Genomic DNA, 23,774 nt, shown 5'->3' with positions numbered 1-23,774 from the left:
GCCACCAGAGGTCTTCTGAGAAAATCTGGAAAATGAGGTAATAACAAAAATGGCTATAAGCTCCTTCCATGATGCCTCTTTGAATGCATAACTCTAAAGAGGAGTGCAGATCGAATGAGTTTTCCTCCATGTAGAAGTCAAACAGTGAATATTGTGTCCAGTTGCAGTGGAGAATGCCCATACTTATTTATTTATTTATTTTATTTGACATTTGTTTACTGGGAAAGTCCTACTGTGTCATAAATGCCTGAAGGCATTTATAAGCCTAGCCAGAATGTGTTGGCTTTTGCTTTCTATCAATATTTTCTGCATTTCATTTATGTAATCAAACGAGTTATAAAGTACTATACCCCCACCTTTGTCTGGTTTCATAACTCTTATGTTATTATTACTAGCCAGCTCCACCAGACACCGACTCTCCTTGGTACTTAAATTATCATTGATAAACTGTTTGTCTCTTAATTTTTAAAAAAAAAAACGAATATCTAAACAAACCAATTCCTCAAAATTTGACACCTTTTTAAGGCTAGGGGGAATGTATGTACTTTTTTTCCGACATACATTTCTATTACTATTAGTCATATTCATAGATTTATTATTATCAGTAAATAATAGGGCTAAATTTAGCCTTCTACAATATAGTTTAAATTCAGTTATTATATTGACTACATCAAAACTGCCTTATTGAACCTAGCTGATGGTTGTTACGGTATGTTTCTTTTCCTTTTCTGGTGTTGTTCTGTGTTTGACGTTCGAGCATGTAGGAGGCTATGGATAGCGTATGTGGAGAGACAGAGGCTTTATTGGACAAAGAAGATCTTGGTTCGTTGAGATGTGAAGTGAGTTCCTTGCGAACTGAAGTGTCCCGTTTACTTGAATTAGTGGGGCAGATGCAATGCAATGTTGGCATGGTGCAAAATGGAATTGTGGAAAGGAAGGAAAGTGTTCCTTCTGGTTGTGTGGTTTCCACACAGACTTTCACTCAGTATGAGATACCTAATGGACAGGGAGAAGCATCAACATTATTAAATGAGTTACCTGTCCATCGGAACACTAAAAGCAATGCAAGTGTTATGTCTGAAAACGAGCTCACGTTTGATTTCTCACTATTTAAAGTGGATGATGAGTTTGAACGTATAGGAGCTTGGCCCAAATGTGCGCTGCCAGTTAAAACTTATGCAGCAACAACGAAATCAAAATCTGGTTGTGTAAAAGGTACTGTATATAATTCTTCCAGTCCAAGGGACAATGTAGTGCAAGTTCGTAATATAGACAATGGAGTTAATAAATTGGACATTTTTTTATTGAATGATTATGAATTTACCAACAGTACTGTTCATAGTAAAAGTGTTCCACAAGAGAGAAGAAAAAGTGTGACTTATGGTACTTTGAAGGATATGATATATTTAATGGGAAAACAGTTGTTGAATTTTAAAAGTATTAAAATTGATAATACCTATCTTATGAAATGTATTTCCCTGGGAATAGTACCAATGGGGTTAAGGTTTTTTAAGTTACCAACGGGTGTCAACTTAGATAATGATACCAAGGCTGAATTTAATACTTTATTTAATTCATGTGGTATAAATTATATGAAGTTGTTAATTAAGAAGAATGATGAGAAAATAAGTAGGATGGTTATAGAATTGAAAAAATTGAATAAGGACATAATGAATGATTTACTGTTTCCCCAATGGAGTGAATTGTATGATAAACAATTTAAATTAGCTGATATTAAAGCAGGTAAAATATATGAGAGAAAAAAATAAAAAGATTGTATGAGACATGGAACAATATAAGGATAATAAAGCATATATTTGGAAGTATACATATAATAATTATGAGAATAATAGGATATGGGATGGTAATGATGAGCTACATGAGGAAAGGGGTGCAAATTTTCAAGGTGAACGTTTTTACACACCACACAAAAAGCAGAATTATCAGCAGAGAAATTGAAGAAATCGATGGTAGAAAATGAGTATTTAAATAAAGATATACACGATTGTGATGAATCATTAATATCAGATACACATGAGGAAGTATATGATAGATGTACAGATGAAAAAGAAAGAATCATTAATGAATACAATGACTTAAAGATATACAACTACACTAGTAGTATTATTAGTGAAGAACATGGCTCACTTTTCATGAAAGGAATGAAATTCATACTAACAGTTGGTTTTGATGTAGTCGATATAATAACTGAATTTAAACTATATTGTAGAAGGCTAAATTTAGCCCTATTATTTACTGATAATAATAAGTCTATGAATATGACTAATAGTAATAGAAATGTATGTAGGAAAAAAAGTACATACATTCCCCCTAGCCATAAAAAGGTGTCAAATTTTGAGGAATTGGTTTGTTTAGATATTCAGTCTTTTAAAAATTAAGAGACGAACAGTTTATCAATGATAATTTAAGTACCAAGGAGAGGCAGTGTCTGGTGGAGCTGGCTAGTAATAAGAACATAAGAGTTATGAAACCAGACAAAGGTGGGGGTATAGTACTTTATAACTCGTTTGATTACATAAATGAAATGCAGAAAATATTAATAGATTTGGGTAATTATGAGATTACTTCTTTGAATGAGATTAATATAAGTTATAAGAAGATAGACTTGGCATTAGATGAATACCTAATTGATGAAAGAATAACTGAAGATATATATAATTTTACGAAGGTTGAATTTCCCATTTTGGCTACTATTGTAGGTATCCCCAAAGTACACAAGAATATAGTTAAACCACCTTTCCGACCCATCATATCTGGTAGTAAATTGAAAACATTCCAATTAGGAGTGGTAGTTGATAGATGGGTTAAACCGATATATAACAACATCCCACATTTGGTAAAGGACTCTTGGATGTTTTATCACATCTTACATCTGATTTATGGAGAGAAAATGTGACCTATATAACGATTGATGTGGTTGATTTATTTTCAAGTATCCCAAGAGATGAAGGACTGGAAGAATTTTGTAGTAGTCTTAGGAAACACTCCAATATAACTTGGGATCGTATTAACCTTATTACAGATATGATGGGAATTGTTTTGGATAATAATTTTATATAGTTTGAAGGGGAGTACTATAAACAAACAAAAGGAGTAGCAATGGTGGCATCATGTGCCCCCATATTTGCAAATATGGTTATGTTGGAATGGGAAAATACATATTTATTTCAGAGTAAGTATTATAAGTATATATCTTATTATTCAAGATTTCTGGACGATATATTTATATTATGGAATGGACCAGATGAGGTTATCAAAGAGTTTATAGAATATATTAATCAGACTAGTGAATTTTTAAAGTTTACATATAATATCAGTAAAGATGGGATAGCTTACTTAGATATATTTATAAGGCATACTATGAACGGCTTCCAGTCTGAAATATATCGGAAAGAAACATTTTGAACGGATATCTGGAATATACTAGTGATCATCCAAAACATATTTTGAAAAACATATTTAAAGGACAATGCATAAGGGTAGCAAGAATGTCTTCTAATTTAGAGGTAATGGAAAAGGAGATGGAATTTGTTACCTCTATGTTTGCAAATAGGGGTTACCCTAGATGGTTATTAGAAGACATATCTAACTATGTTAGAAACGAATGGGGTAAAAAATATCCCCCTATTTTAGGTATGGAATTTATTAATAATAACAAGGTTCCAAATGAAATAAATTCCTTTAATAGAGTATGTGTTTTGATGTATTCACCATATAGTAATGAAATTAGGAACATTATTATTAAACATTGGAATTCATTAATAGTGGAAGATGAGGCAAAAAATATAGTAGGCCCAAAACCAAGTTTTGTATATAAGATGGGTATGAGTATAAGAAAATATTTACAGCATGGTTCAGGAGATAAAATGAACATTAATAAAAATGGGGCAACTAAGAAATGTGGGTCATGTAAACAGTGTTACGTGATTAATGAAAGTGATGGATGTAAACTGGATGATATCAGCAAGACATACATTAAGTTTAAAAGGGGAAACTGTAACACAAAAAATATCATATATTTGGCAAAATGTGTATTATGTTCCACATTTTATATAGGGAAAACCGAGAGGCAGTTACGTAGGCGGATTTACGAACACCTATATAAAATAAAAACTAAAGATACAAAAAATGCACTTTACAGACATATAAAAAAATATAATGAGGGACATAGTTTTAGATTTGGAATTATAGATCAGGTGTATAACTCCACTAGGGGAGGAAATTCAAAGACAGTATTAAGTAAGAGGGAGACTGTCTGGCAAATAAGAACAGATGCAATGAGGGAACCACGCTTAAATGAGTATATATCTATAAAACCTTTTCTTGAATTACAGTAAGGGTAGATGTAACAAATGTTTCCTTGTTGTGTAATAAACACATACAATATGAAATAATTGTATGAAGTTCTATTTTTATTTTTTACATCCCTTACCATTATATGGTAATATTCATTTTCCAGACATAATGTATGTTAATAAGTTTATGCATACAATTACTCATAACAAAGTACCATTAGTAAAAATATGTGACTCACGCTTCTTCTTATATGTAATGACAGGGTAGTACACACATGTGAAGTCACATTAGATGTTACAGCAAAGTTTTATTGTAGGAATAATATGATGTTTATTTTAAATTATAGTTTATATTATATTGTATTAGTATAGTGCATATATATATAATCTGTAAATAGATGATATAGATTAAGTATGTCAGGTTTCTATATATACATTATGAATTGCTTATTTATCTATTTGTTAAATATTAGCGCTTGCACTTTAAATTTGTGAAGCATACTTGGCACCAAAAAGTTTTTAAATGAGCGTATTGATACAAAGTTATTTGTTCTGATGAAGTCTGCATGTTTAGCAGATGAAAGCGCTTAACGTGGATATTATAGTTTTTGGAAGTGTTTTATTAAAGTTTTTATTCAGTCCGAGCCGGTGTCTCATCACTGCCTTATTGAACCTAGCTGACGGTCGTTACCGTCTGTTTCTTTTCCTTTTCTAAAATTGAAAGAAGAAAAAAAAACAACAAATGTGTACAGATGGCTCTGCATAAAATGGGCACCAAATGGAGTACGAGTGTGGATGTTACTGTTGTAAATCCTTTTCAGTCTTGGTGCAGGCTGCTTATTTACTAGAAGCATCTCAACAATTAAGGGTACCACAGAGATCTCTTCTCCCTGTTTCAGTAGTGGACCCATGGTGGTGTGCAAACAGCGAGTTTGGGTCAATGTTAACTACACCTTTTAAGCCCGCAGACCTTCCCTACCTGGACCTACCTGAATTACAGTCTTCTCAGCTGAACTGTAGTAATTTTAATCAAAGTATGTCCTAACTCAGTCTCTCCTGCTGAGTATGCTTCTTAAATTGTCACTGCTCACTCACAGCCAGTTACAGCTTGCACATCACTGCTACCCCTTCTTTGTACTAAGGCCACCTCCCCCTTAACCCACCTTTTTGCCTTCTCCAGTAGGCTTCACTCTCTAGCTCTCCTCCTGCTGCTCACCCCTCACTCTCCTCAATTTCCCTCTTCCAGTCTAACTTTTCTTTCCAATCCTCTTCTACTTCCAACAGTCTCATTGCTCTGCAGCTGTTAGCACCACTGCATGTGCAATACTCAGAACACGTTTATAGCCTTATTTTTCCTCTCACATGTCTGCCTTTTCCTTACTGACAGTCTTGCCACTCTTACTGCTTCCAGATTGTTTTTCTTGGGGATTTTTACTGTCTCTCCAGGTGTAGCTCTGCTCAGTTCACCTTCGTTATGCTCAGCCTTACTCCGCTCCCCTACCCCCATTCCCACCCACCCCTGCTTCAATTGCATTTATCCTATCCAGTCCCTCCCCTTCCTTTCTACATAACCACTCAGCCATCACGTCCTATCCTACCCTACACAAACACTGTCAATCAATACACTTCCTCTTTACCTATCCTCCTCTACCAAATACCATTGCTATTTCCTGCACTTTACAAACTGCAACACTTATTCATTTTGATTCCATTACATATACGTATCTCACTTCCTTCCTCCTATCACACTTCAACCCCCCTTCCATACATTTCTCCACCTCAACCACCCCTACAATATCCAGTACAACTCACTCATTTCTAATCACTCCCTCCCTCTTCAGTTTCCTTAAGATCTACCTTCTTAAATATACTTTACTTCAGCTATATCCTCTCTCCTCCAAATTCATATTTAAATCCTACCATGTCTACATCCAATCTACGCCACTTAAACTATACACCATTAACATACTCCTCTCTGGGGATATTCACCCCAACCCCTGCACTCTTCCTCCCCTGACCTCACACCCCCTTTACACTTCTTCTGCCTCCCCATCCCCCATCCTCTCACAACACCTCCTAAACACCTTACTATCCTCTCTTTTAAATATTCAAAGCCTTGTTAACAAAACCTCTGCATTTCATACCTGGATAGCCCATACCTCCCCTCACATTCTAACCTTATGTGAAACCTGGCTAAAAACCCATATCACTAACACTGAAATACTCTCACCTGGCTACAATACTTACTGCTCCGACAGAACCCACAAAAAAGGGGGTGATGTAGCCATCCTTTACCCAGAAATTCTTAACCTCTCACCTATTACCATCCCTATTCCCAATTTCCACCCAGCTGAACTAATTATCCTTAATTGCCATCTAAATTCTCACAAAAAAATTACCATTGCCTACAAAGACATTCTCCCAGGCAATAATATCCCAGTTCTTGAAAACTTCCTCTACTGGTTTTCCCATAATTTACCCTATGAAACCATCATACTTGGAGATGTCAACATTGCCTGGGCTAAACTAACAACTGACTCCCCACAAATGTGTATTAACCTACATGGATTCCACCAACTAATAACATCACACACCCACATGCAAAAAAAAAACTCTTTTTCCAACTCTCCTATTGGCTGGATCTTCACTAACTCCCCTAACCTCTACCACAACCCCTGTACCCTACCTGATACCTTAAGTGATCATCTTCCCACCTCCATCCAAATACACAATACTCAAATACCCAAATCACACTCCTACAGAGACTGCCATAAACTCTCTAACTTTAATGCAGACTTATTTAACTCCATATTATCCAGCATCAACTGGGCTTTCCTTAAGCAACTCCCTCTCAGTGATGTAGTCTTAAATTTAACCTCATTTTCTTGCACACTCTCAACTCCCTTGCCCCATCCAGAAGAATTAGAATTATGTCTAATTATGCCCCCCTTGTCTATCCAAACATTCCAGATCACTTATGCACAGAAGAGGCAGTGCTTGGAAGGCATGGTCCAAATCCAAGGCACCTCCCCTTTTCCAAACTTACAGGGAACTCAGGAAGCTTGTTAAAAACAAATCAACAAAGACAAACAAAATCCTACTACAGCTCACCACAACTTAACTGTAAATCCAATCCATGTAAATTCTAGTCTACCCTTAACAAAATTCTCCAGCCTGGTCATCCTACCACCCCTCCCCTTTCCCTAATAACACTCCACTTGAAAATGCTACTCTTCTCAACAATTACTTCATTGTCATTGTCCAAAAACTCACACACACACACACACACACTAGTCACAACTCTAACTCACCTCCTTCACCTGCTAATCCCATCAATAAAAACATATTTTCCTTCCAACCTGTTTCCACTGCTTACATCAAATCACTACTGCTCAAACTCAAACCCTGCTCTCCCTCTTCTGATAACCTCCAACTCCAGTTCCTAAAACTAGCTGCTGAATCCATAGCCTTCCCCATATCCCTACTAATCAATAGATCTATCCAAGAAGCTACAGTTTCTGACATTTGGAAATCCTTCTTCACTATCCCTCTGCGTAAAGGAGGAAATTCTCCTGACCCATCCAACTACAGACCCATAGCTATCCTTTCCCCACTATCTAAAATACTTGAAAAATGCATCCTTACTCAACTATTAAACTTTCTCCTACAGGAAAACCTTCTCACTCCCACTCAATATGGCTTTCAGCCATACCACAGCACTACTACCGCCCTCTTATCTTTTACCCACAAGATAACTGAGGCCAGAGATAACAACCAACTCGTATCCTGCCTTTTCCTAGACTTGTCCAAAGCCTTTGACACAGTCTCCCTCCCCATTCTTCTATCTAAACTTGCTAACCTCATCCTCTCTTCTCCCTCACTTCAATCGTTCACCACTTATCTATCTAACAGGCAACAATCTATCTGTTGGCTCTCTTCCTGCTCCTCCTCACTTCCCATTACATCTGGCGTACCCCAAGGCTCCATCTTGGGTCTCCTTCTGTTTAACATCTTCACCAATGATCTTCACACATCTTACAAACTATCCTCTCTTATACAATATGCTGACCATTCGACTGTCATCTCCATTTCCAAAAATATCTCTGATCTCCACACACAAACTCAAGACGCCTTTCTATCCTCTGAAAAATGGCTATTTGATAATCAACTTATCCTAACCCCCCCCCAAAAAAAAAAACTAAACTCCTGCTCTTCCTCCCTCGTTCTCTTTTCCAACATAAGTCAACCTTTCACATCACATCCTCCAACAACACCATCACTGAACCTGAACCACACACTAAGCTCCTTGGTACCATCATAGATGATGAGCTCAAATTTAACTTACGTCTTACAAAGCATGAAAAAAACTCATCAAAAACTAGGTCACCTATGCCGAAATAGAAAATTCCTTACTCCCAATGATAGACTCTCCCTGACTCAGGCTCTTCTCCTCCCCTCTCTCATCTATGCTGCCCCAATCCTTACCAACTTACAAACCACAACCTTGTCCAAACTCCAACAAATCTACCACAAGGTAGCCAGACTTGCCACCAACTCACATCACAAGTCTCACCACTGCCATTCACTCAACTCTCTCAAATGGTTAGAATTCCCTCAACAACTCCTACTGTCTCAATTACAAACCTTACACGGTATAGTATACAAACCATCCACCTTCCCAGCCCTCTCCTCTCTGGTATCCTTTTATACCCCTCCAAGTACTCTGCGCACCTCCAACCAATCACTCTTGAACATCTACCATCCCAGTAAAACTGCTGGCAAACTACTCTACAAATCCATCATAGCCCAAGCTTGGAACAAACTCCCCTCCCACATCAGATCAATTCCCCACCCAAATACTTCAAAAAAGAACTAAAACTCTACCTTCTTAACACTAAAACTTGTCCCTGTCATGCCCCTACCTAATCCACTACACTGCTATATTTTCTCTCCCCCTCTCCACTGACTTCCATCCACTTATCTTCCATATTTTTATTTTTTTTTTCTGTATTCTCTGTAACCTGTATCTATTTACTGTATTTTCTGTAACTTATGTATACTATTTCTCTATTGGGCATGTAACTACTACTGTAATTTAGTCTGTATTGAAACTCTGTATATGCTAGAAATACTTGTAATGTAAATGTCTCTATTGGAGCTTTTCTCCTCGAGTCTCCACTGAAAATGGGCTACTAGCCCAGTTGGACTAACCCGGTTAACAAATGTCAAATAAATAAATAAAACGTTTAAGGTAGTCTAAACAAAAATTCCACCTGTAAAGTTAGTGGCTTGAAGTCCTCCCTGAAGTTTGGACTATGGCGTATCTACAGTTAGTGTGATTTGAACATTTTATGATCATTGTAACTTGCTTAGATTTTTTTATTTCACTGTCTTTGTACTTTAATTTAGCTTAATTCTCTGGAAACTCGTTTTATCACAAATTATGCATTTTAATTAAATATACTGTATATTTTATAGTCTAGAGGCGGTTTTCCACTAAAGGAAAGGCGATTATTTTAACGACTACAGTAATGACAAGTAAAGACAGATGTCTGAATATGTCTGCAAAGAGTGACACACCGAACTGTGTAACTTAAACGGTTCTTGGAACCTTTCCAATGATTAACACTACCTAAGATAAATGATGGTGAGAGATGAAGATGAACCGCAATAAGAATTTTTGACTTAAAAAAGAACAGTAAATCTACAATTTAAGAAAAAAAAATCAATTCAGAGATACTAATACTATGAAGACTGTATAAACTTCTTTTGTCAGTGACGACAGAATTCTGCGATCAGAAGACTGCTTTGTTTCCTGGGAGTTGTAGTATTATAGTTGTCTTTTTGGCGTGTACTTTATCAGTGGGCAACTACAGCGTCCATAATACAAGTGTTTCATAGGAACTTTATGACTCATTTAGTTGCAGAAATGGCATATCAAGGGGTTAAGGATAGTGCTGGTATCGGAAACATCGAAACGAAAAAACCTTTGTCTTTCAGCTTCAGCAAAACTGTCAACCGACTTAAAATCCCCGCAACAGCGAAATTAGAAGGGTCAGGGAGTGGAAGCGAGGAAACCACTCGGAAAGATTATGTGACAGCAGTAGAGGGGAAAGAGTTACAAAGGTAAGCTGGTAAAATGAAGAAGGGGGTATACTTTTCTCCTTTCGGAGTTCTTGTTACTATTTTTTTCAGGTGTACTTTTTTGCATGCAGATGCTCCTGTTAGTCAGTTTGTCATGTACACGCTTGTGCGGGTTATTTTCCCTTCAGAACAATTTAAGTTGCTACTGAGTGTGGAGCGTTTAAAGAAACCAAAAGTTTTGTTTTGGCTTCTGTGTTTAAGTAAATGCTTAATGATGTTTGCCTCGATTTGCAGTTCTGTAAATGTGCTGTTTACTGTTGATACGTAAACAGTAAAAGCATAACATGAACAGAAAGCATACATCAGAAGGATTGAACCATTTTGATAGTCTTGTAAAAAAAAGTATCTTGTAAAATAGTAAGTAAAGATCAAGATAAAAAGGTCCTTCCCAGGCTTAAGTTAGCCCTTTTCAGAGTCACGCTAAACACTTGAAAAAGTAATATTTGATTGCTGAAAAGTAAGCTTTCTACGGTGTGTTGTTTTAATGAGGTGTAATAATGTGATCCTCAATCACCAGCCTGTACATTAGCTGAACTAACACGATTTGGGGTGAAGACATTAGTTTTGGCACATAAGATAGGTGATATGGTCTCACTAATGCAACAGCTCATGTGCTTTATTGCTGAAGAAGCAAAGTAAAAGTCCTGTTATTTTGATGAAGTGTAATGTGGATATAATGTGGATCTTTAAATCTGTACATTTTCAGTGAGCAAAGCGTTTCTCTTAGCACCATGATCCCACTTATACCTTGCCACATAGAAGACCACAAAATCACTATCTTACAGCAGATTGCAAGACTTATGACAGGATCGTGATTTTGCGGTCTTCTATGTGGCAGGGTATAAATGATGTAATTCTTTTACTTGGAGAGGGTCGTCCAAACAGCGCCTAGAAAGGCCGGTTGCTTTAAATGGATTTCTTACAGCAGGTTGCAAGACTTATGTCAGGAAATGCATTTAATGCAACCGGCCTTTCTAGCCGCTGTTTGGGCGACCCTCTCCAAGTCAAAGAATTACATCATTTATACCCTGCCACATAGAAGACCCCAAAATCATGATCCTGCTAAAAGTCTTGCAACCTGCTGTAAGAAATACATTTAAAGCAACTGGCCTTTCTAGCCACTGTTCAGGCAACCCTCTCCAAGTCAGTGAATTACATCATTTATACCCTGCCACATAGAAGACCACAAAATTATTATCCTGCCTCAAGTCTTGCAAGCTGCTGTATGAAATACATTTAAAGCAACTAGCCTTTCTAGCCGCATGTACATACTATTTGCCCAAAAACAGTAGTTACAGACATTGTATGTTGTTATAAGCAGATATTCATACCTGTAATAAACTCTACTTATTGGAAATAGAAACTTAAAAAAAAAAAAAAAACAATTTTCTGTTTTTACGGTAGTCTGAAGACCAGCGCAACCCGCTTAGTTCACTCTCTGCTTCACTCCAGGCTCAGTCCCCTCCCCTACCCCCATTCCCACCCACCTCCATTACATTTATACTTCCTCTAACCACTCCCATTATTTCCCACTCCAGTAAAATCACAGAAAGTTAACTCTCCTAAGCCCCCACCCATTCTCTCTTCTCCTACCTAGCTAACCCTATTCTCTGTTCATGATGAGTTCCACTACCAATATTGTCCACAACCTAACATTATTACTTTTCTTTATTATCCACACTGATTTTCTTGTCCTACTAATCCAAACTACTTCCACACATACCACCTTATATACATCACCACCAGCATCCTCCACCCAAACATTACCATTATATGATAACACAGTTAGTTACTCACATACCACCTTATATACATCACCACCAGCATCCTCCACCCAAACCTTACCATTATATGATAACACAGTTAGTTACTCAAATGTATCACCCTCTTGATTTGTATACCTCACCCTAAATGCAGCCAAATTAAAAGTACCCCCTACCAGCATCAAACTCAAATTATTTCTTTTACATTTCCCTAAACCCCTTTAAAAAGCCACCAACCATATACTTTTATTCACCACCTCCTCACCTTAACACAGTGTGGAGATGTTCATCACAATCCTGGTCCAAATAACCCTCCAATACCAACCTTGGCTCCAAAAAATCAACATCTTCATCTAATAACAATAAATGCATGCATTATTTTAACAAAATTACTGAAGTTCATACCTGGCTGTCTACTCCCTACCCAGACATCGTAGCAGTAACTGAGACATGGCTAAAACCACACATTGCTGACACTGAAATTCTTCCACCAGAGTATAACATCATTTGCTGTGACAGACTTCACAAAAAGGTGGGAGCGTAGCATTAATTTATCAAAACTCCCTAACATTTGCAACCTACCCCCAACCAGTCCCTTCCTTTGGTAACACTGAATTTTTACTTGATCCCTTCATATTAACAATGATAAACTTCTAAGTGTTGCTGTACTTTACATTCCCCCAGGACATAATATTCCCATTCTTTAAGATTTCTTATCCTGGATAAACCACAATATCTCGCAAGAAGCCATTATCCTAGGATATACCAACATTAATTGGCAAAACCTAACTTACAACTCTCCAGTCAATATATAAATCTGCATAGCTTCACGCCGCTTATTACAACTCCTGCCCATTGTTTATCCACACTTTCAGAGTCTACCTTAGATTGGATGCTACTGCCCCACCCTCATAATTATTCAAACTCAGGCACCCTACCTAACATACTAAGTGACCATCTCACAGCATGTACCCATAGAACTCGCATCCAAATAACCAAAACGCACTCCTGCAAAATGTCTAGGAATCTCACCCACTGTGACCAGAACACATCCATAAACATATGGAAAGCACAAAACTGGGTCTCACTAGCAACTCTTCCCTTAGATGATGCCGTAAATTACTTTAACAGACACTTTCTGGAAACTCTTAATAACCTAGCCATTATACGAACTAAATGAACAAAACTTAACCATGCCCCTTGGCTAACAAAATAGACCAAACAAAATCTCCTTTATAGAGACCGAGCATGGAAACAATGGCAAACAAAACACAACAATAAAAATTGTTAATTTTTAAAACACAACAAAACAAAATTAACTACAAGCAACTTTGAATAAAGCCTAGAAACTAGTCATACAAGACAAAATAAACACTACTTTTCCTTTAAACTATCCACCCTAAATAACAACCCAAAGAAGTTCTGGAAGTCTGTCTCCACTGTATAATCCTGGCACCTTACAAAACCCATCTCCCTTACCTGATAAGAACCCACAACAGATCGCCCATAACTTCAACACTCATTTTATTACTATCATTCAAAAACTAATCAAAGACTCATCAGCAATATAAACTTAAATTACCAGGACACAAGTAGTCATCTGCATGACCACACCAGCCTCCCTTCCTCAGACTCTTGTAGCAATGCTCACACAACTCTTTCCTTTACTATTCAACCAGTACCCACCTCTCTTATGCTCAAACTCCTAACCAAACTAAAACCCCTGCTCTCTTTTCGCTGATAATCTACCTGGCGAGTATTTACAACTTGCAGCAAATGCGATTGCATATCCAGTTAGCACTCTTTTATAAATTACTCCATCTGAGAATTTTATGTCCCCCAGTTGTGGAATAAATATCTCCATTACATAAAGGTGGAAATTCACACGACCTCTGTAACTATTGGTCTATCTCTATACTATCTACATTATCACACATCTTAGGAAAATGTGTACAGACTCAACTACTTAAATACCTCTCAGAAAATTACCTCCTTGCCCTTACTCAACATGGTTTCCGTTCTGCTCACAGCACTGTTACAGCCCTTCTGTCTTTCACTGATACTGTAAACAAAGCCATTGATGCTGGTCACCCTACGGCAGTAATCTTACTGGATGTATCAAAGGCTTTCGACACAGTTTCACAAACCAAAGTGCTAAACCAACTAGCAAAGCGAGGATACTCCCCCAGTTCTCTTACTTGGTTCCCCTCTAAACAATAGGGAACAGTCAGATGGCATAATGAACAATCCAAATGCCAGACAAACAATATAGGTGTCCCACAAGGATTCATTCTAGGGCCCCTACTCTTTTAACACGTCCATCGACTATCTTCACAAAGCTTCCCAACAAGGTAGACTCATCCAGTACACCAATGATTCTACCATCATATCAGCCTCCAATAATTTTCAAACCTCCTTACAGTTGCACAAAATGCATTCACAACCATAGAAGCCTGGTCAGATAATCCACTATTGTTAAACCCCCAAAAACAAACTTTTACTTTTCTCTACAAAACCACCAGATATAGATTTCAAAATCTTTTCACAAGATAATACAGAAATGAAAATCGTGAAGATGGAAAAATTATTAGGCGTAACAGTTGACAATAAACCCGTCTTTGAGCCATGTATTCTCAACACAATAAAGAAAACTCACTTCAAACTAAGCAAACGTTACTGTCACAAACCCTGCCTAGACAACCACACCATAACAAAATTATCCAGTACCTTACTTATCCCTTCCCTCCTATATGGAAGTGCTATTTTTACTAATCCTCACTCATCTCTTTGCAGTAAACTGCAATCCTGCTATTATAAAATAGCTAAATTTGCTTCAGGAAAGCCTAACCGCTCGCACCATTGCCAAGCAATTTCAGAATTGAACTGACTCAAATTTTCCCACTACCTCAGTTATACCCAATTGACTCTAGCCCACAAACTAATTTTTAAGCCCAACACCTGACCGGCCCTACACTCCATCCTGCAAACTTGTATTCCATCCCAAACTCTGAAATCCTCCAGCAAACAGCTTTTAAATGTAAACAAACCCAACCAAAGAGATGGACAAAGTCTATACTCCCATAGCATTGCTAAACTATGGAATACCTTACCATCCCACATAGCTCAAGTTGACTGTTTAAAAACCTTTAAATCAGCATTAAAAAAAAATTACCTCAATAACCCCTCTTGCCTCAGCAAAACAAGTAAGCCACCTTAAACCTGTTCCTTCATCATCATTCTCTTTCGGCTTTTCCCGTTAGGGGTCGCCACAGCGGATCATCTCTTTCCATTTCTTCCTATCCTCTGCATCTTGCTGTGTCACACCAACCACCTGCATGTCCTCTCTCACCACGTCCCTAAACCTTATCTTAGGCCTTCCTCTATTCCTCTTACCTGGCAGCTCCATCCTTAGCATCTTTTTCCCAATATACCCATCATCCCTCCTCAGCACATGTCCAAACCAACGCAATCTCGTCTCTCTTGCTTTGTCTCTAAACTGTCCAACATGAGCTGACCCTCTAATATACTGATTCCTAATCCTATCCATCCTAGTCAAACCGATTGCAAATCTTAACATCTTTAACTCTGCCACATCCAGCTCTGACTCCTGCCTTTTTGTCAATGCCACTGTCTCCAACCCATATAACATAGCTGGTCTCACTACACTCTTGTAGACCTTCCCTTTCACTCTTACTGATACCCGTCTGTCACAAATCACTCCTGACACTCTTCTCCACCCATTCCACTCTGCCTGTACTCTCTTCTTCACCTCTCTTCCACATTCACCATTACTCTGAACTGTTGATCCCAAGTACTTAAACTCGCCCACCTTTACCAACTCTACTCCCTGCATCCTCACCATTCCTCTACCCTCCCTCTCATTTACACAGATATATTCTGTCTTAGCCCTGCTGACCCTCATTCCTCTGCTCTCTAGAGCATATCTCCACCTCTCCAGAGTCTCCTCAACCTGATTCCTACTCTCACTACAGATCACAATGTCATCTGCAAACATCATAGTCCACGGGGCCTCCTGTCTGATCTCATCTGTCAACCTGTCCATCACCACTGCAAATAAGAAAGGACTCAGAGCTGATCCTTGATGTAATCCCACCTCCACCTTAAACGGATCTGTCACTCCCATCTATATGAAATATCATAAATCATTCAATACTGGATGGCAACTAAATTTCTGTCTTGCACATTGATGTGCATTTGTTTGCACTGGTGTACTTTGAGTTATACTGTAATATTTCTCTGCATTTTTTTGTAATATACTACTTCTACTTCTGTGAAATGCCATTTTTTGTTAAATTTGTGTACTCTGTATTAAGTTTTTGTGGAGCTTTTCTCCCTGAGCCTCCATTGAAAATGGGTTTCTGACCCAGTGGACTTTCCTGGTTAACAAATATCATTAATATTATTTATTTCCCAGTGAAGAACACACAGGGTACCTATGGGCCTCCCTCCCATAAGCCTCCCTTCATGTGGTCATTAAAGGCTTAAAAATATTCTTGAAGACTTTTAAGGTGTCTCTGTAGTTTCCTTTTAAATATTTCTTTAAGAAATCTGAAGGTGTATTGCTTTGCTTCTGTTTTACTCTTTTTTTTACTCTTTGTACTTTCGAACTTTATTTGTTTTCTTTCATTCTTATTCTCTCGTATTAATGTAGGCCCCAATGCAGCTTTATAGTTGCTTATTTTCTATTAATCACAGACAGCACCCCCAAGTTAACTATCTGTAGCTTGCAAAACACAACTGACTATATCGAGATCTGGATACATTATAATAACATGGAGATTCTAGTTACTTTTGGAGTTGGTTCGGTGAAGCTACTGCTTGCTTGCTACGTTGCATTTCTATTCTGTATATTTTAACCTCCAACTATGACGGCAACCACCGTCTATACTATGTTTTGTAAAGCAGCAAGTGAACCACGACTCGAACTAGGAAAATATTTAATAGCAGAATTCACACAAAATAACAAATCCAAAATGCAAGAAGTTAAGCGCTTTCATCTGCACAAGCAGACTTCATCAGAACAAATAAAACAGTTTGAACACTTACTTTTAAAAACTTTTTGTCGCCACAAATTCATAGCTCAGATTTAAAGTGCTAGTGCAACATAACTATGTACCTGATCATACTGTAATTAATCTCATCACATTTCATTAGATTTTACCAACTAGTATGGACTGTTACACTACAAATACTTTGCTCTAATATATTGGTAATAACCATAATGTTGATAATAATAACTGATATCATTTAAAAACTTTAAAAACCTTCATAACAATATAATAAATAATAATTAAAACTTAGTATGTAATATATGTTGAGTGAAATATATATATATATATAAAGAGACAGCATTTAAACTACTTCAGTGCATATCACGTACTAATAACTAATCTTGTATGTATTATGATAACAGCAAGAAAGGTTTTATGGATATAAAATCATTAATACCTGGTTCCCTAGTGGCATCTGTCAAACTTTGCCATACACTTTCTCTTTTACATAAAAGTGCTTTATAGTTACCCCCTCGAGAGGATATATTAACTTGATTAATTGTGGCAAATTTAAAACTACGTGTATCCCCACTCTTGCTTACATGTCTGTATAATGCATTCTTCGTATCTTTGACCTTAATTTTGTACATATGATCATATATACGTTTCCTAAATTGTCTTTCAGTCTTGCCTATATAAAAGGCAGAACATGATATGCACTTTGCCAGGTGTACTATGTTTTTGCTGTTACAATTTCCCATTCTAAATTTCACAAAAGTCTTGTTGATGTCGTCCAGTCTACAACCTTTCGTTTCATTTATAACTGAACACTGGTTACAAGATCCACACTTCCTAGTAGTTTTACTCAAACTATAACCTTCCTTGCCATTTGTCATTTTTTCTAAAAGTCTCTTGATGTTCTTACCAATTTTGTAAACAAAACCGGGTCTTTCTCCGACTACTTTTTTAACTTCTTTGTCAACAATCAAGGTGTTCCATTGTCTACTAATAATGTTTTTTATTTCATTCACATAAGATGTGCAAGTCAGTACACAGACTCTGTTAAAGGCAAATTCCTCTGACTTGTCATTTCGGATCTTAATGTTATTCATCTCAGTACCCAAAATGGGTAGATATTTTTTACCCCATTCTTTAATGACATAGGTAGAAATGTCGTTAAGTAACGATGGAGGATAACCTCTATTTGCAAACATAGATGTTATGTGTTTTATTTCTTTTTCCGTAACCTCAAAGTTAGATGACATTCGAGCTACCCTTATGCACTATCCTTTAAAAATATTTTTTAACATTTGCCTGGGTTGGTTACTAGAGTATTCCAAGTACCCATTAGAAAAAGTGTCTTTCCTATATATTTCAGATTGAAACCCCATATTGGTATGTCTTATATATGTATCCAAATAGGCAATGCCCTCTGTACTGACTTTGTATGTGAATTTCAAAAAAACACTCGTATGGTTGAGATATTCTATGAAATCTTTAATCATTTCTGTTGGCCCGTTCCATAGTATAAAAATATCGTCCAAAAATCTTGTATAATACGATATATATTTGTAATAGTCACTACAAAATAAATGTTGTTTTTTCCCATTCCAGCATAATCAAGTTTGCGAATATGGGGGCACACGAGGCCCCCTTGGCCACGCCCTTGGTCTGTTTGTAATATTCCCCCTCAAAATGGATGCAATTATTTTCCAAAACTAAACCCATCATGTCCATAATTAAATTTAATACGGTCCCAACTCATACGAGAATATTTTCTCAGACTGTTACTCAGACTGTGTATTAAATTTAATACGGTCCCAACTCATACGAGAATATTTTCTCAGACTGTTACAGAAATCTTCCAGTCCCTGTTGTTTAGGGATACAAGAGAATAAGTCAATTACGTCAATAGTAATATATGTCAGGTTTCTTTTCCAAATATCAGGTGTGAGATGGGCCAAAAACATCCATGAATCCTTAATAAGATGTGATATATTAGCATAGATTGGCTTGACCCATCTGTCTATCACCACCCCAATTTGGAAAGTCTTTGATTTACTTCCAGATATAATTGGATGGAAAGGAGGATTTTTGATGTCCTTATGTACTTTAGGGATGCCAACAATTGTAGCTAATATGGGAAACTCCACCTTAAGAAAATTGTATAATTCGTCTGTGATCCTGTTGTCCAGAAGATATTCATCTAAAGCTAGGTCTATTTTCCGATATATATGTATCCATAAAACCTTTTTTGCTGTTGTTATAATACATACAAGATTAGTTATTAGTACGTGATATGCACTGAAGTAGTTTAAATGCTGTCTATGTATATATATTTCACTCAACATATATAATACACTAAGTTTTAATTATTAATTATATTGTTATGAAGGTTTTTAAAGTTTTTAATGATATAAGTTATTTATTATCAACATTATGGTTATTACCAATATGTTGGAGCAAAGTATTTATAGTGTAACAGTCCATACTAGTTGTTAAAATCTAATGAAATGTGATGAGATTAATTACAGTACGATCAGGTACATAGTTATGTTGCACTAGCACTTTAAATCTGAGCTATGAATTTGTGGTGCCAAAAAGTTTTTAAAAGTAAGTGTTCAAACTGTTTTATTTGTTCTGATGAAGTCTGCTTGTGCAGATGAAAGCGCTTTAACTTCTTGCATTTTGGATTCGTTATTTTGTGTGAATTCTGCTATTAAATATTTTTCGTAGTTCGAGTCGTGGTTCACTCGCTGCTTTACAAAACATAGCATAGACGGTGGTTGCCATCTTATAGTTGGAGGTTAAGGTGGTGTTTCGTTTCATTTTGTGTACGTATTCTGTATATTTAAACATTGCTGTCTTTGAGATAAAATTGGAGTTTGAGGTGTCTTGCTGTTTTTCAGCGCTTATTGCACTCCTGTTGCTGATTCTGACAGGAGTTTTGACATAGGCTAACGAGATCATCATTGAATTGGGCATCATAAAATCCTCCATGTAGTCTGTATGCTTTTCTTTTCCTCTTCCAGATTCACAATCAGCACTGTTTTAATACATTTATTTTAATAATTTACATTCCATGATATGAATAATTCCTTCATCGTTAGAGGTTTTAATCTAATTTCGGTGGAAATCCGAGACTCTAGTGCTATACTTTTGCTTCTTTATTCACTTTTCTTAACTATTTGTATCTCACTGGGTCCATTTATATTTCTGGAAAAGACTGCATTACTTGGTACTAGCAGATAGACCAGCCAGACTGTGTGACAGTTCAGTATGATGTCCTTTGTGGAATGACTTTCGATCCTTTTATTTTTCTTACCCTATCTACTCTAGTATAAAAACCTTAACTTCTCACCCTCCCAGATCCTTCATGCACAACTAACTACTCTTCAACTTGTCCTTGAGCTTTCTTTCATAGATAGGCACTAGGCTATCTGCCCAAAGGCATTTATAAGCCTAGCCAGAATGTGTTGGCATTTGCCACCCCCCTTAGATTAGTTCCCTGTGCCTCTGTCCAGCAGAGCCACTGAAGTGATCCCCGGGGTAAACTTTGTTTCCCATCCACTTGTCAAGGTTTCTGTTGAAGAGTGTTAGTGAGGAACTCTGCCTAATGTAGATTGGAATCTTGTTCCAAAGCATGGGAAGTCTCTGGGACAGGAATCTATCCCTCCAGCATGTCCTATTTATTGTTGTGGTGAGGTTTAGATCCCTAGAGCGTGTGGCTCAAGGGGATAAGGTTTTCTTTAGGTGGAGCATGTCCATCAGTTCTGGGTTGGACATGGCCTTGTATGTCAGGCAGAGATCACCTCTGAGTAGGCGGTATGCAACAGAGTACAGCAGGAGTTTCTTCAGTCGAGCTGCATAGGGCATCTGTTTGAGGCCAGTGATCCTCTTGGTGAGGTACTTCTGTGGTCTTTCCAGCTGTTGCAAGTGTCTTGTAAGGTACATCTCAAATGGGGCATTGTACTCTATGATGTGTCTGATGAGTGATGAGTAGAGGGGCACAAGGACTTCTTTTGATCTGGAAGCAAACCCTTTTGTGATTAGGTGAGCCACATACAAGGATTTTCTAACCACTTTGGCAGTGTGATTATCAAAGGAGAGATTACTATCTACTTGGGTCCCCAGATCCCTTATTACGTTTTCCGTATTTAGGGGACTACCATCTATGTGGTAGTTTATGGGTACTTTGTTTTTTCCAAAGGGGATGACTATGCACTTTTTGGCATTTAGCTTGAGGCTATGATTTTGACACCAGGTATCCGTCTCAGTGAGACCCTTTTGGAGGATGTCTGTGTCAGCCGGAAAGTCAATTATAGCCTCTAGTTGGCAATCGTCTGCAAACTTGGTCAGCCATAGTCCTCCTGTGCTTGACTGTACCTCTGAGAAGTATATGCCGAACAGTAGGGGTCCTAGGACTGAGCCCTGGGGAACGCCACTTGTAACCGGTTTAGAGTCAGACCTAGCTCCCGCAACTCTCACCATTTTGGTTCTGTCCGTGAGCTAATTGGCAACCCATGTTGTGACATAGGGGTTTATGTTCAGGCTGGTGAGCTTGTCTGTAATACCAGAATGGGGAATGGTGTCGAAGGCCTTTGCGAGGTCTAGGTAGGCTGTGTGTACCACCTTTCCCTTGTCTGTAGTCTTGGTAACAGTCTCAAAGAAGTCCACCAGGTTTAGGAGGCATGATCTGCCCTAAACAAAGCCGAACTGGGTAGGGTCCAGTGTTTGGAGGTTCCCAGTGTCTCTGTTTATGAGTTCCATGATGATGCGCTCCATAGCCTTGCAGACCAAGCTAGTCAGGCTTATAGGGCAATTAGTTTCCGGGGTCTGTTGTGGCTCCACCTTTGTGGAATGGAATAACTGTTGCTGTGCTCCACTCTATGGGTATGTAGCCTATGGAGAGGCTGTGTTTGAACAGTGTGTTTAGATGAGGGGTTAGTTCATCTTTGAGCTCATGTAGGACTCAGCCTGGGACACCGTCCGGTCCCATTGATGCTGTATTTTTGGCTTTGGAGAGGGCTGTTTTAACCTGAGTGTCTGTGATTTCTGGGGCACTACATTCTTCTGGTATGGTTATGGGCCCTTTTGGGGGTGAGACGGGGGTGAAGTTTGCACTGAACATGTCTGCCAGGATATTGGCAATATCAGTTGGTTCAGTATATTTTGTGCCATTCTGCATTAACTCCAAGCAGATCTGAGCATTGCCACTTAGATTCTTGACATAGCTAAAGAATGCCTTGTGGTTATCTTTGGAGTCCTTGGCAATTTTTCTTGCGATAAAGTATTGTAGTTTCTTGCCGATACTTATCAGGGATGTCTTCCCTTCTTGGGATTTTACTCTTCTGTACTAGTTTCCTCCTTCTATTGTATAGTTTGTTTATGGCAGGGGTTCACCAGACTGGTTTCCTTTTCTTGGAGGATTGAGTCTTGGTTTTGCTTGGGATAGCACAATCCATGCATTCTTGTAGGTGCCCATAGAACGCATTAGTAAAGGATTTTGCAGCTTTCTCAGCATTCTCCCTTAGCATGGGGAGCGTGAAACTTTCCACTTCAGTTTTAAGTAACGTGAAGTTTGCTTTTGAAAAGTTTTTCACGGTGGTTTCCTTGTCCGGGAGTGGAGGCGGAATACGGATATCCAAAGTAATTTGTTTATGGTCAGATCTAACCAGCGAGGGGTTGACCTCTGGTGTGGAACACCGGTCACCCATGTTGGTGATGACCAGGTCCAATATGTTGTCACCTCTGGTGGGAGTGTTGACCAGTTAATCCAGGGCGTTTGAGTTTATAAATTCTAGGAAATGTTAGGCATGGGAGTTAGTACTGAGTAGTTCTCCCAGCTAATGTTTGGGTAGTTGAAATCACCCAATATTAGGGTGTTTGGTAGGACCTTTATGTTTCCCAGTGTTTCCAGAAACACGGAATGGGGTTCCTGGGACATGGTAGGTGATCTGTAGCAAGCTACAATTTGAATTGCAGTTTTGCTCGTTGTAGTTTCACGTGGATGATCTCTGAAGCATCGTACTGTGCCACTAACCTGGAGATGTGGGTATCCTTGATGAATATGGATACTCCCCTGCCTTTTGTATTTCGGTCCTGGTTGTGTGGCTGAAATGTATGGTATGAGTTATAGCCTGGTAGTGCTGGGGTGCTCTCTGGAGCCGTTAAACCAGGTTTCTGTTACTGCACATATATTGATTTTTCTCCATACTGAGGACTGCCTCGAGTGCGTGCATTTTGAGGTTAAGACTTCTGGCATTGTAGCATTACCCTCAGATTTTTGTTACTTGTGCTATTTACGGTTGTGGGTTTGTCTTTTGAGCCTTGCCTAAAAAAGGCACTATGGGGGTGGCAAGAGCTTTGGCCAATATTCAAAAGCCTAAGGGTGACAGGTGCAAGCTGCCTCTAGTGAAGCAGTGTGGCTTGTCGAGCATGTCATCCCAGGCGGACAGACACTGGATCCCCTTTGAATGACACCAGAAACTTTGCCATTTTTTGAAATTGATATTTTTTTATTTATACCGTGGTATCAT

General features: G+C 38.0%; 1 protein-coding gene across 1 annotated transcript in view; it reads left to right on the top strand.

Moving 5' to 3' along the window:
* The first annotated feature begins 10,217 nt into the window (after positions 1–10,217).
* The window catches only part of GPKOW (G-patch domain and KOW motifs), a 743,201-nt gene continuing 729,644 nt past the window's right edge, over positions 10,218–23,774 (top strand). Inside the window, exon 1 of the mRNA XM_044080190.1 lies at positions 10,218–10,442. Coding sequence (XP_043936125.1) covers positions 10,225–10,442 — 218 coding nt within the window. The 5' untranslated portion in view covers positions 10,218–10,224. The remainder of the gene's footprint in view (positions 10,443–23,774) is intronic.

Source organism: Protopterus annectens, chromosome 8.part0 (genome assembly GCF_019279795.1).
Source record: "Protopterus annectens isolate FY-2018-M chromosome 8.part0, PAN1.0, whole genome shotgun sequence".
Taxonomy (NCBI): Eukaryota; Metazoa; Chordata; order Ceratodontiformes; family Protopteridae; genus Protopterus; species Protopterus annectens.
The sequence above is the reverse complement of the archived record's forward strand: the minus strand, read 5'-3'. Positions and strand labels throughout refer to the sequence as shown.